At 40.4% G+C, this 15,411-nt stretch overlaps 1 protein-coding gene across 3 annotated transcripts in view; it reads left to right on the top strand.

Annotated features, from left to right (window-relative positions):
- Nucleotides 1-15,411, top strand: part of MAMDC2 (MAM domain containing 2) — a 158,641-nt gene that overhangs the window by 129,171 nt on the left and 14,059 nt on the right. For 2 of the 3 annotated variants that reach the window (XM_056523072.1, XM_056523074.1), the window contains 2 exons: nucleotides 3,727-3,879; nucleotides 4,308-4,570. In XM_056523072.1, the coding sequence (XP_056379047.1) occupies nucleotides 3,727-3,879; nucleotides 4,308-4,570 (416 nt within the window). Of the gene's footprint in view, nucleotides 1-3,726; nucleotides 3,880-4,307; nucleotides 4,571-15,411 lie in introns of those variants that run through there. The other variant, XM_056523073.1, reaches the window with a different exon arrangement.

Below are 15,411 nucleotides of genomic sequence, written 5' to 3' on the forward strand. Positions count from 1 at the left end.
TTCTGCAGCACCTGAAACTACGGATACTGGAAGCCTGTGCTAGCATTTCTCCTGCGGTGTTGCTATCAGTGTGTGAGGAGTGGGAGAAGAGGGTTGCATTGACAATCCAACACAATGGGCAGCATATTGAACACATTTTATAAGTGGTCAGAAACTTGTAAATAACTCATGAAAGAATAAAGTTACGTTAAAACCAAGTACATCATTGTTTATCCTGGGAAATTCACAATAAGTTTTATGTGTCACATGACCCTCTTCCTATTGAAAAAAAAAAGTGGGATTCAAAATGGCCGACTTCAAAATGGCCACCATGGTCACCACCCATCTTGAAAAGTTTCCCCTCTCGCATATACTAATGTGCCACAAACAGGAAGTTAATATCACGAACCATTCCCATTTTATTAAGGTGTATCCATATAAATGGCCCACCCTGTATATATATATATATATATATATATATATATATATATATATAAAACTCAATGGTCCTGATTTACTAAGAGTGGAGTGTTTATTTTGGAGTCATTTCAATATCACTCGTCTTTTTTTTCAGGCTTATTTACTATTCTGTCGCACATGTCGGTTATAGTTTTTTGTGTCGCACGAGTCAATTGTGGTGCACAAACTCCAAGCTAAATAAATTAGTTGTGTGAGTCAAAATGGTTTAGACTTCTTTGTTTAAAAATGTTTCCATGAATCAAAAGTATTCATGTGTTATAATTTTTCAAACATTACAACAATTTTCCTTGTTTATCATCCTGGGTGTTAAATTGATTTAAACCTAATATTGCAAATGTGTTAAAAAGAAAAAAAATATATAAACATTAACTATCACAAAATAATTCAATATTTTATTCATAAAAAAGTGAACTGTACAAAATGTTCAAGTTACTTTCACAAAAAACACAATGGCAAACAGTCCCTTGTTAGAAATCACTCCATTTTTGGTTGACGGTTAATGTGTGAGGCAAACTCACACTTTTTCTCGAGTGATTTTGGTCATGATATGAGGTCGGGATATGAGGACGAGATATGGGGTTGGGATTTGACAACAATATATGAGGACGGGATATGAAGTCAAAAGCTTCCTCTGTTGATTTTCCTCCACAGCAAGGATTAGGAAGGAAAAACCTGGCAACTGTAATTGGCACTATACCAAGAAAACACACCCACAAATTCTATATTATGGAAAAAACTTATCTTTATTGCACCCTTCTTTATTACACTTATCTTTATAAAACTTATCTTTATCTGTTGCCGACGTGCAACGGAACGCGTGGGGTCCGAGGGGGGCACCTGCCTGGTCATTCCTCCATCAGCTGTCCTTTGTTTTTCTCCCCCACATTACCAGTACAGTAGTCCCTCAAGATACGATGGTAATTTGTTCCAAACGATCCATCGTTTGTCGAATCCATCGTATGTTGAGGGATTCGTGCAATGTAAAGTATAGGAAGCTGTACTCGCCTGTCCCCGCCGCTCGAGATGGTGTCCCTGCCACTCCCGATGGTGATCCCGGGCCTCCGCTGGGCTCTCTGCTGTCTTCTCCGGCCCTCCGCTGTCTTCTCCGGTCCTCTTCTGTCTTCTCCGGTCCTCTTCTGTCTTCCGCAAGGCCTTACTGGGCCTGCGTAGCGACGTCATTACGCCGCTGCCTAAGCCATTCCTATTGGATGGCGTGCGCAGCAGCATATTGACGTCATCGGAGAGGGCCGAGAAGACACCGGAAGACCAGCGCTGGACCCGGAGGGCACCCCGGAGCATCGTGGAGGGGTAAGTAATACTTACCGCACCACACTGGGAACATTAAGCTGCTATCCGGCAGCAGCTTAAGCATTTGGCGCTGCCGGATAGCACTTAATGCGATGGCCGACATAAAAAAGCATCGTATGTCGATGCTGACATCGACATGCGATGGCCTCTGAGAGGCCATCGTATGTCGATTTCATCATATGTCGGGGCCATCGTAGGTCGGGGGGTCACTGTATTGATTATTCAGGTTGTATCAAGGGCTATTTGTTGTGGGGTGGAGAATGTATTGATATTATATTGTTCAAACTATCATTGTGACAGGCTGTTTATACATTTCTATAGGCAGGTGCCCTGGGTGGAGTTCCTCCTTTTTTTAGGGGTCTCCCCCTGTTTGTGCAGGTGGCCTTTGTGGCCTTTTAATTGATTTTAACTGTATTGTCTGCTTTTTGTATTTTGGAATGTGCAATAAAGATAAGTTTTTTTTTCCATAATATAGAACTTGTGGGTGTGTGCTATATTACGTATTTCTTTTTTCTTGGTATAGTGCTTGTTAGTCTGATATGGTTAGCAGCATCCCCTATCTATAGATGGTGCTGAGCCCACCCACCTTTTTGAGTATATTTGTAATTGGACTGACCTAGAGAATAAAACATGCCAGTTTTACCGTAAAGTTCACTGTGTAAAAATGAACCACCCCAAAGTTTCAAACTTGCATTGTTTTTTTCATTTAACCTCACACACACACACATATATATATATATATATATATATATATATATATATATTGTGTTTCGACATACATTTTATTATAAAATTAAAGGGGTCATTACACAGTATTGCTCTTTGTAGATGAGGAGATAAAAAACAAAACACAAAAATAAAAACTTGTCTGTGTCCTCAAGGCCCAAATAGGCTGTGTTCTTAAAGGAAAACTGTCAGCTTGCTCCCCCCGCACTAACCAGCGATACTGGCTTGTAGTGCAGGGGACGCTGATCAGTTTGATGCTTACCGTGCACGGATCCGCCACACCGTTCGGCCGTAATCTTCTATTTTTAGTATATGCTAATGAGGTGCTAACTAGCACTCTGACGTCAGCGTTTTTGGCCGCAGCACAGCCCAGCTCATCAATATTCCACCCCTCCCTCCGCCTCTCCCTCTTCTCCCCACTCTGTAATGAAGAGAGAGGGGAGGTATATTGATGAGCTGGGCGGCACTGCGGTCAGCGACACTGACGTCAGAGTGCCAGTTAGCCCTGCCGATGCCAGTTAGCATCTCATTAGCATATACTGAAAATAGAAGATTACGGCCGAACGGCACGGCAGATCCGGGCACGGTAAGCATCAAAATGATCAGCGCCGATCTGATCATTTTGATGCTTACCGTGCCCGGATCTGCCGTACCGTTCGGCCGTAATCTTCTATTTTCAGTATATGCTAATGAGATGCTAACTGGCACCGGCCGGGAGAAAGCTGACAGTTTTCCTTTAAGGGGTTAAGGGGGCTGTGCCTCCATCATACTTTTAATAAATTCACACCCCTCAAAGTGTTAAAGTATATGAAAATTACATACCATATCTTTAATTTTCTAATTCTCTCTGAAATCAACATCAGTACAGGAGTTTTTGAGAGCCTTGTAGAGGAAGTTTCCATGTCCAAGCAGCTGGAGACAAGTCTGACATTAGTTAGTACAACTGGTCTCTGCTGTTGTAGTGGGTTGTATGTTTATATTCTGGTTAAATAATTATTTGAAGGGTAAACAGTAACTTAAAATAAAGTAACTAAGAGCCGATTTGGCAACACTAATGCCATTTTTGTAATAGGCTGTGTGTCAAGCTGTGTTCATCAAGTCATTCAATTGCAATGCACTGGCACACTAACAAAAACTGTTGCAAAAGTGTACATACCCTTTTTTTATCAATTGTAAGTTTAGTAGGTTTGAACTATTTACAAACTTCATGTGTACACATCTTTTTTTTCACAGATAGGTTGCCTGCAATACCTGGAAAATGTACTTTTGATAAAAATGATTGTGGATTTCAACAAGAATGGCAAAGAAGAGGAATCTGGCACAGGATAAGAGGGGCAACACCTACATCTTACACAGGTCCAAGGGGAGATCACACTTCTGGGGTAGGTGAGTCCTGTGTTGTTAAACTGATTTTTACCTAATAGCAAAGAATAATATATTATGATACTGTCAGCATAATTCTTGCTTAATAATCTTCAGATTTCTGTACTACTACCCAGACCTTTTTCATATATTACTTATCAGCATATATGTGTCCGCGGCTTCATTTTATAGTTTTGTAACTGTTGACAACAAGAATAGGGCTGATGAACCCCATTATAAGTCAGTAATGTTTGTCAGGGGCTGTTAGATCCGCTGTGCAACAGATCTGGCACATGAAAAGTAGCTTTCGTATCTGTCTAAAAGAAGGAGACAACATAGAAAATCCATGAATTCACTATAAAGAATACTGACAAATAAATATCTGTTAATGTCATTTTTTTTTTTCACTTGATTATGATTTTTTTTTAATGATTTTATCTCTAACCTTTAAGGATATTACATGTACATTGAAGCTACCAACATGGTCTATGGGCAAAAATCGCACCTTATCTCAAGACCACTTCGAGCTATCTATGGGAAACAGTGCCTGACTTTCTATTATCACATGTATGGAGCTGGTACTGGACTGCTTAATGTTTATTTGAGAGAGGAAGGTCGCAGACACAAGGAGAATCTTCTATGGACTAGAAGAGGGGAACAAAGCATTACTTGGTTAAGAGCACAGATAGAATATCCGAGTGAAAGGCAACATCAGGTAGGATACCATAATTCACACAAATTATGTATAATGAATATGTATAATGAAAAGGAATTGTCCAAACTGGTCTACACCTTAAAGAGTACCTGTCACTAAATAAACTTTTGTTAACTAACTCAGGCTATGTTCACCAACTACTCCTAACACTCCTCCCACCCTTAAAAATCAGAGCTTTAAAAAGCTGTGTATCATACCTTTATTCTTGCTCACATAGTGAAATCTTCCAGCAGAAGAAAGTGGGCATTTCCCAGCAGGCATGATGTCACTGAAGCCTGCTGGGGGACCACTTCCGCCCTCACATCGTTGCAGTGCTGTGATGAATAGAAGACCGCAAGCTCTGTGCAGCAGCTTTCAGTCTGTTCTTCTTTTAGTGAGGTTATGTACAGCTTTTAGTCTGTGCAGCATAGTCTGTACAGCAGGTTTCAGTGAGGCTGTTTGCAGCTGTCAATCAAGCTCAGTGCAGAGAAACACTTCCTGAGTTCAGACTCCTGCCATTACAAGCAGGAGACCAAAATATGAGATTTTGACCAGACAGAATGTGTTCTGGCCAAGAAGGGAGACCCCTGGTGGGCAAAAGTATTCAGCAGAAAAACTAACATAAAACTATTTCTTTTTTTTTTTTACGGAAACCAATTACAAAAGTTATTTATTTGGCATAAAGACTCAAATATTTAAAATTATGTTTAATGACAGTGCCCATTTGGATGTGTTCGCATTTTCTGTTTATTAATTGCAATTACTGAAATCAAAGACTGGAACCGATCATAAAAGGTGGACAAGTGTAAAGGAAAGACTTAGACGTCTCTTTACCGATCCATTACTGGCCTTATATTCAGTAATTGCAATTAAAAACCTAAATGTGTGAACACAGCCTAAAGGGATTTTTTAGTATTAAAAAAACCTGGCTGCTTTCTTACTGAAAGAGCTTCTACATGTTTATATGTCAGGCACTGAAGTTTGCTAACTACAATGTATGGACATTTAGGGGACTGTTTTTGGGAAAAAAAAAATCTGTTTAAAGGGAATGTGTCACCATTTTTTTTATTTTTTATGAATATAATTGTTCTGTCAAGATAAAGCATTTAATTTATGTCTTTAGTTTTAAGACAATGTAGTTTTAATGTTATTTATTAAAGGAGATGTCCGGCACAGACTTTTTCTATTCCATCCTGCCCGGGCTGCAAAAAAAGACAAAACAAACTTTCACACGGCGCTTCAGCCTATCACCGGCTGAGGCGGGACATCGCTGCGGCCGGTGATAGGCTGAAGCACTGTGTGACGTACCGGGCTAAAGGAAGTAGGAAGTAAACAGCCCGGCTGACCGATCAGCTGTTGCAGAGCTCCAGGAGAACATATGGAGGTAAGTGAAAGTTTGTCTTTTTTTGCAGCCCAGGCAGGATGGAATAGAAAAAGTCTGCTCCGTACATCTCCTTTAATAAAGTGTGTACTGTGGGCTGCCATATTGTACACACTTACACAGTTGTTTTATGGCAGGCACAAGTTTTCCCCTTCAATTAGGGGATAATCTAAGTACTGTGAATGTGGTTCTTTGAACAGATTTGTGTTTAATTGTGGATTGTTTTCTAGTACATGTGAACTTAACTAAAGTGTTTTTATTGTTTATTATCACAATAAAGAAATCTGACAGCAGCATCACCCATACTAACCAAAATACACAGGGTAATAGTGAAGGTGATGCTGATTATGCAGTTTACCTTATAAAATGTAATCCTTTCTAAACAATGGATGCGGTTTTTATGCTGTACTTGCAATGCTTCTCCTTTCTGATAACTCCAACCACTTTACTGAAGTGCTGAGGAAGAGGTATTAATACTGATCAAGTGGGCTGAGTTATCGTTGCTCGTACATGCCACCTGATTTCCGAGGGTCATATAAATGAGACCCAGGTGGCTAGTTGCTCAAAATGGGACATACTTGCCCAGATTTACTAAGACTGTCTGTTTTTTTTTTTTATATACTGTCAGATTTACTATATCTACTCCTTGGTTAGTGTATTTGGTTAGTTTTCCCTAAAACTAACCACTTTAACCCTTTGGCGTTGCCTTCTAAGAGCCAAAACTATTAAATTTTTCAGTTCACAGACCAATGTGCTTGTTTTTTGCGCAACTAATTGTACTTTGTTATGACACCTTTATTTTATCATAAAATGTATGGAGAAACAAAAAAAAGTATTATTTGTGGAAGAAAATTGAAAAGAAAACTGAAATTTAGTTTTTACACATTGCACTTTATAGAAAAAATTATATGTTCTCTTTCTTCTGTAGCTCAATGCGATTGAAATGATATCCAATTTATATAGTTTTTCTATTATTGTACTACTTAATTAATAAGTCAAACTTTATTGAACAAAATTTCTACGCTTAAAATTCTTCACTTCTGACCCCTATAACATTTTTATTTTTCCGTATATGGAATCTGTAGATTTTATCGGTACCATTCTTGTTTTTATGGGTTTTTTTAAATCGATTTTTTTATACAATATGAATGAAAATCTGTGTTTTTAGACTGATATTTTTTTTTACGTTTACGTCGTTCACCGTACGGGATCATTAACATAATATTTTAAAGATCAGACATTTGTGCATGCGGCTATACAAAGTATTTAGATTTATTTTAATTTTTTACTTTTATTTGTTAAATGGGAATAGAGGGTAATTAATTTTTTTATTGAAGGGGGACTTCACTTTCATTAAAACTTTTTTTTACACTTTTTAATACTGATCACATCATCAGAGGCGTTATTGGTGGTGGATATCAGCAAGATTGCTGATGTCTGCCATTACCGGCAGGTCCCTGGCTACTGATAGCAGCCTGGACCCACGATCTATGATGCCAGCTCAGTTCCTGCACTTGCTTCATAGCCGCGGTGGGACGCAGGGCGTACATCTATGTCCTTGTGCACTAAGTCCAAGGCAACCAGGGCATGCCTGTACGCACTGCGTTCATTAGGGGTTAAAAGTTGGTCAGCTAGGTGCAAAGTAGCTGATCAGATTTGTGCCAGTTTTTACCAAAACTGGGGAAAAACTTTGTAAATATTGTGGTTCATATGACAAAACTAAGGATACACCCCCTTTTAGGGTTTCAGAGCTGCTTTTCTGGTTTCTGGTTCAATAGTTTTTATTAGGAGTTTTAAAGCAAAGTTAATTTGTCGGTTTCAGTGCAAAATCAAGAAATAAAAAATACAGAAACACGTATTAACCCCTTCCCGCAGAATGGCATATATAAACGCCGGGTTGTGCAGTGCGTTCGCGCATCCCGGCGTTTATAAATGACATGCAGTTAACCCGGCGCTGCACAGCAGCGCACGGGTTAACAGGCAGAAATCCCGTGCCCAGCGGCGGGAGACAAGTTCTGCTTGACATCCCAGGACCATCTGTAATTGGTCCTGGGATTAGAGCCCTGTGATTGGTCCCTGTGGACCAATCACAGTGTATCAGCGTCTTTGTTACACTACCACCAGCTCCGAAGCTTTCAGTTCGTTCTGAACAGCGATCGGAGCCGGAGTTAGTGTTAGGACAGAAGACAGAAGAGTGTTAAAAAGCATTTCTAAAAGCTAAAAATTTAAGTGAAAGTAAAAGAACCCCCCCCCCTGTAGTGCCCCTTACCCTGCTGCTGCTGCCGCCGTCTGAAGTCTGCAGCCTGTCCGATCTGACAGGCTGCATGGAAGATCCTAGTGACTGTCACTGTATATAACAGTGACAGTCTTGTATAAATCTGTGCCCCAGTAGTGCCCAGCAGTGCCCCTCAGTGCCCATCTGTGCCCATCTGCTGCCTCCTAAGTCTGCAGCCTGTGCGATCTGACAGGCTGCAGTGAAGATCCTAGTGACTGTCACTGAATATAACAGTGACAGTCTAGTGCCCATCAGTGTCCAGTAGTGCCCATCAGTGCCCAGCAGTGCCCAGCAGTCTCCAGTAGTGCCCAGCAGTGCCCCTTCCAATTGCTGTCCTCCCTGTCTGAAGTCTGCAGCCTGTGTGATCTGACAGGCTGCAGTGAAGATTGTAACTTGTAACTGTAACTGAATATAGTTACATTCTACAGTACAGTACAGTAATAAAGTTTCAGTGCCCATCAGTGCCCCTTATCCTGCTGCTGATTCATTCATTTGTTCATTCATTCATTCGTTCATTCATTCATTCATTCATTCATCAGCTGTAATCTGTGAAGAAATTGAAGTCTGTCACTGACCATAACAGTGACAGTGAAGAATAATATAAAATACTGTCAGTGCCCCTGAAGTGACTGTCACCCTTTCATCCCATCACCACCTCGCACACCTCCATACTACCCTGTTACGTTTTTTTCCTGGTGCGTCACTGATGACAGCAGTGACAGTGACTAGTGACAGCAGTGACAGTTCGCCACTGTTTTTTTTACTTCTAGTGGCGCTTTTTGTTTCAGTTTTTCCGTTGTTATAAAAAAAGTAAAAAAGTAAAAAAAAATATAAAAATATTAAAATACAAAAAAAATATTGTTCTAGTGTTGTACATCAGAGACACTTCGCCACTTATAGTGTCATCCAATATGTCAAGGTGTCGCATGTACAGCACTGAGGAGGCATATGCCTTCTTGGCATCTTCCTCTGGTTCAGATAGTGGTGAAGAGTTGTTATATTTGCCCTCTTCTTCTTCCTCTTCCACTGATTCTGACGAGGAACCTCCCCGCCACCGCCCTAGGCCAGGTCCTAGTACCAGTCCTAGTACCAATATTGAGCCAGGTCCTAGTGCCATCTCTGAGTGGGCTCCGGCTTCAAACTTTATACCCAATTTGCCTGAGTTTGTGGCCACTGCAGGCATTCGTGTTGACACCGCGGGGTTGAAAGAAGCTGATTTTTTTCAGCTCTTCTTTTCAGAAGAGCTGATTAATTTGATAGTGGAGGAAACCAACCGGTATGCTGAGCAATTCATTGCGGCCAATCCACAGGCATATCATGCTAGGCCTTTTCAATGGACGCCAACCAATGCACTAGAGCTCAAATTTTTTTTTGCCCTTTTGTTTAACATGGGCATAGTTAAAAAGCCCACAATTCGCTCCTATTGGAGTAATGATATGCTTTACCATACTCCACTGTACCGGTCGGTCATGCCAAGGGCTCGGTTTGAAGCCCTCCTCAAATTTCATCATTATGCTAATAATGAAAATTGTCCACCTCCCAGTGATCCAAATTTTGATCGCATATATAAAATTCGGCCCCTTGTTAATTATTTAAATCAAAAATTTTCTGAAGTTTACACCCCAGAAAAAGAGATTGCAGTGGACGAATCTCTTGTGCACTTCAAAGGAAGGTTGCACTTTAGGCAATACCTGCCTAACAAACGGGCCAGGTATGGGGTAAAACTTTATAAGTTGTGCGAGAGCGCAACCGGCTATACGCACAAATTCAGAGTCTACGAGGGGAAAGACTCTAAAATAGAGCCCCCAGAGTGTCCCCCCGTACTAAAAACAACGGGAAAAATAGTATGGGATCTAGTTCACCCCCTGCTAGATCAAGGGTATAACATCTACCTTGATAATTTTTACACTAGCATCCCTATTACTACAATGCATGTTTGCCAAGGGGACTGTGGCCTGTGGTACCATCAGGCGAAATCAAAGAGATCTGCCTAAAATTTTTGTACGGCAAAAGTTGAAGAAGGGGGAAAGCAAGGCTGTGTGCAAGGACAACATGATGCTTGTGAAGTACCAGGACAAGCGTGATGTTCTTGTACTAACCACCTTACACCCAGACAGATCCACCCCTGTCCAAGTCCGTGGTACCACAGAGAGTGCCCCTAAACCTGTGTGTATCCAGGACTATAATAAGTTCATGGGAGGGGTAGATCTGTCAGATCAGGCCTTGCAGCCGTACACTGCCCTACGCAAAACTAAGACCTGGTATAAAAAATTGGCACTGCACCTCTTCCAAATTACCATGTACAATTCATTTGTGGTGTACAAACGTGCAGGAAATACATGCACATACCTGCAATTCCAGGAAAATGTTATTAAGGACTTTCTGTTTGGGGATCCGGAAGGGGAGGAAAGCAGAGCCACAGGATCGGAGAACAGAAAAGTTCCAGGGCAACATTTTCCTGCGGTAGTTCCCCGTAGAGAATCGGGGAGTAGGCAACAGAAGCGGTGTCGGGTGTGCTCCAAGCGTGGCATTAGAAAATGCACTATATACCACTGTGAGACATGTCCCCACAAACCCGGTCTGTGCATTGAAGACTGTTTTAAAATCTATCACACAACATATGATATCTAATTTTGTCCCCTTTAATTATTTTTAGAATGACTTTGGATAACTCTACCCAATGCACCCTTGGAATGACATGTGAGCAATTCATTTATTTTCCCCTTTTTCTCCACTACACTATTTAAAAAAATCTAATTGGCAAACCCCTAATAAAACTAAAAATTCCCATTATACCCCTAGATGAATACCTTGGCAGGTATAGTTTTATATTTTCAACATTTTGCTAAACCCTTGACAAAAAAAAAATTCCATTATACCCCTAGATGAATACCTTGGCAGGTATAGTTTTATTTTCACTATCTTGCTAAACCCCTAAACAAAACTTTAAAAAATTTCCATTATACCCCTAGATGAATACCTCAGCAGGTTCCTGGGGTTCTGGCTCCATAGGGGCTTCCTAAATCCGACATGCCCCCAAAAAATTTTCTCTCCAAATTTTGCTCCTTCTCTTCTGAGACCTGTAGTTCACCAGCAAAGCATTTTACGTGCTTTTATGAGTTATTTCCTTGCTCAAGGGAAATGGGGCTACAAATTTTGGGGTAACTTTTCAGCTATAACCCCTTGTAAAAATGAAAAATTTGGGGAAAAACAAGCATTTTAGTGATTTTTTTATTTTATTTTTTACATATGCAAAAGTCGTGAAACACCTGTGGGGTATTAAGGTGCACTTTACCCCTTGTTACGTTCCCCAAGGGGTCTAGTTTCCAAAATGGTATGCCATGTGTTTTTTTTTTTTTGCTGTCCTGGCACCATAGGGTCTTCCTAAATGCGGCATGCCCCCAGAGCACTTCCAAAAAGCCAAAATGTGACTCCTTCTCTTCTGAGACCTGTAGTGCGCCAGCAGAGCACTTTTCATCCCCATATGGGGTGTTTTCTGAATCAGGAGAAATTGGGCTTCAAATTTTGGGGGGTATTTTCTGCTTTAACTGTTTGTAAAAATGTAAAATTTTTGGGAAACCAAGCATTTTAGGTAAAATGATATATATATTTTTTTACATATGCCAAAGTCGTGAAACCCCTGTGGGGTATTAAGGTTCACTTTACCCCTTGTTACATTCCCCAAGGGTTCTAGTTTCCAAAATGTTATGCCATGTGGTTTTTTTTTTTGCTGTCCTGGCACCATAGGGGCTTCCTAAATGAGGCATGCCCCCAGAGCAAAATTTGCTTCCAAAAAGCCAAATGTGACTCCTTCTCTTCTGAGAACTGTAGTGCGCCAGCAGAGCACTTTTCACCCCCATATGGGGTGTTTTCTGAATCGGGAGAAATTGGGCTTCAAATTTTGGGGGGCATTTTCTGCTTTAACCCTTTGCAAAAATGTAAAATTTTTGAGAAACCAAGCATTTTAGGTAAAAAATATATTTTTTTTTTACATATGCAAAAGTCGTGAAACCCCTGTGGGGTATTAAGGTTCACTTTACCCCTTGTTACGTTCCCCAAGGGGTCTAGTTTCCAAAATGGTATGCCATGTGTTTTTTTTTGCTGTCCTGGCACCATAGGGGCTTCCTAAATGAGGCATGTCCCCAGAGCAAAATTTGCTTCAAAAAAGCCAAATGTGACTCCTTCTCTTCTGGGACCTGTAGTGCGCCAGCAGAGCACTTTTCACCCCCATATGGGGTGTTTTCTGAATCGGGAGAAATTGGGCTTCAAATTTTGGGGGGTATTTTCTGATATAACCCTTTGTAAAAATGTAAAATTTTTGGGAAACCAAGCATTTTAGATATTTTTTTTTTTTTTTTTACATTTGCAAAAGTTGTGAAACCCCTGTGGGGTATTAAGGCTCACTTAATTCCTTGTTACGTTCCTCAAGGGGTCTAGTTTCCAAAATGGTATGGCATGTGGGCGGTTTTAGCTGTTCTGGCACCATAGGGGCTTCCTAAATGCAACATGCCCCCCAAAAACCATTTCAGAAAAACATACTCTCCAAAATCCCCTTGTCGCTCCTTCGCTTCTGAGTCCTCTACTGCGCCCGCCGAACAATTATCATAGACATATGAGGTATGTGCTTACTCGAGAGAAATTGGGCTACAAACACAAGTCAAAATTTTCTCCTTTTACCCCTTGCAAACATTAAAAAATTGGGTCTACAAGAACATGCAAGTGTAAAAAATTAAGATTTTGAATTTTCTCCTTCACTTTGCTGCTATTCCTGTGAAACACCTAAAGGGTTAACACACTTACTGAATGTCATTTTGAATACTTTGGGGGGTGTAGTTTTTATAATGGGGTCATTTATGGGGTATTTCTAATATGAAGACCCTTCAAATCCACTTCAAACCTGAACTGGTCCCTGAAAAATAGTGAGTTTGAAAATGTTGTGAAAATTTGGAAAATTGCTGCTGAACTTTGAAGCCCTCTGGTGTCTTCCAAAAGTAAAAACTCATCAATTTTATGATGCAATCATAAAGTAGACATATTGTATATGTGAATAAAAAAAAAATTATTTTGAATATCCATTTTCCTTACAAGCAGAGAGCTTCAAAGTTAGAAAAATGCAAAATTTTCAATTTTTTCGTCAAATTTTGGGATTTTTCACCAAGAAAGGATGCAAGTTACCATTAAAGTAGAATATGTCACGAAAAAACAATCTCTGAATCAGAATGATCAGTAAAAGCATTCCAGAGTTATTAATGTTTAAAGTGACAGTGGTCAGCTTTGCAAAAAATGCTCTGGTCCTTAAGGCCAAAATGGGCTTGGTCCTTAAGGGGTTAAATCTGTAGGGAAAACTTTAAACAGACCCTGATTTACTATTGTATCCCTGAATTCTTTTTATGAAGTTGTGCGCCACAATTGTGTATGTACCAGAATTTGCACAAAAGAAAAAAAAAAAAACCCTGACTTCCACACCAAAACCACGAGGAAACAAACAAATAGGATGTGGCTCTATGATTTCAGATCAATCCCAAATATATACTAATACATTTACCCAAAGTAATGTACTATATGACTGAAAATTCTCACAAAGAAAAGGATGTTCATTTCTCACACAAGTAAAACCCAATACTCTTAGTAGGGGAGATTTATCAAAACCTGTCCAGAGCAAAAGTTGCTGAGTTGCCCATAGAATCCAATCAGATCGCTTCTTTCATTTTTGGAAAGGACTGTGAAAAATGAAAGAAGTGATCTGATTGGTTGCTATGGACAACTCAGCAACTTTTCCTCTGAACCGGTTTTGATAAATCTCCCCCAAAGTGTCTGAGTGTTAATCAATATGAACATCCTATTCTCAGGTAGTGGCCCATATTTACTAACTCCTTAACACCTTAAGGACGAAGGGCATACCTGTCCTGCTTCCCTTCTATGATGTGGGATCAGAAGCTGACCTCGTGTCATAGCCGGGTGGACCTGGCGGCTATCAGCCCCCGGGACCCATGGCTAATGCCGGACATCACTGATCGCAATAATGCCCGACGCTAACCCCTTAGACACTGCAATCATACTTGATCACGGTGTCTAAAATAAAAGAAAACCAGTCCCATCTGCTCAGTGGAGCTGTTCGGGACCATCGCGGTCCTCCTGCCTCCTCGATCATAGCTCTGAAGCTCCAGTCAGTCATGGCAGGCTGAAGCAAAAAAGCGCCGATAACACTGATCAATGCTATGCTATGACATAGCATTGAACAGTGTATTCAATCCATGGATTGCATGGGGGGAAAAAAGAGAGTGTAAAAAAAATTAAATAATAAATGTGAATTAACCCCATCCCTAATAAAAGTTTGAATCACCGCTCTTTTCCCCATTAAAAAAAAATTATATGTAAACAAAAAATAAACATAAACATATGTGGTATCGCCACGTGCATAAATGTCCGAAGTATAAAAATATAACAACAACAAAAGAAATGCAGTATGCACTCACCGCTACCGTAGCTGTATCCAATCCTGGGGTCCGGGGCTCAAGGTCTCACAAGCTGCATGCGGAGGCAACGCTGACCGTTTCATACGTCAGATGCGTACTTCTTCCGGCCTTCAGGCCAGAAGAAGTACGCATCTGACGTACAAAACGGTCAGCGTTGCCCCCGAGCATTCTCGCATGCAGCTCGTGAGACCTTGAGCCCCGGACCCCCGGATTGGATACAGCTACGGTAGCGGTGAGTGCGTACTGCGTTTGTTTTGTATTTTCTATATGATCTTGTTCAGCTTTGTATGCACCCCGCAGGCCGTCACATCTACGAGGACCCGTTCATCCCTGCTCTACTGCTTAAAGCTATCGTCACCTAGTCTTGTGTCCATTACCAGTTTACTACGCCAGTGTTCCCTCCCCATTCACAGCTCTTAGTAATTTATAAAAATATAACATTAATTAAATTGCACGGTCAATGGCGTATACATAAAAAAAATACCAAAGTCCAAAATTGCATATTTATGGTCACTTTACATACCCTAAATAAAAATGTATAAAAAGCGATCAAAATGCCCAATAAAAAAAAATTGTACCGATAAAAACTACAGATCACGGTTCAAAAAATGAGCCCTTACATTTTCGTGCATAAAGTTATAATTTTTTAACAGAAGTAAAACAAAATCAAACCTATATAAGATGGGTATTATTTTAATCGTATGGACCAGAATAAAGATAAGGTGTCATT

This window comes from Hyla sarda, chromosome 1 (genome assembly GCF_029499605.1).
Source record: "Hyla sarda isolate aHylSar1 chromosome 1, aHylSar1.hap1, whole genome shotgun sequence".
Taxonomy (NCBI): domain Eukaryota; kingdom Metazoa; phylum Chordata; class Amphibia; order Anura; family Hylidae; genus Hyla; species Hyla sarda.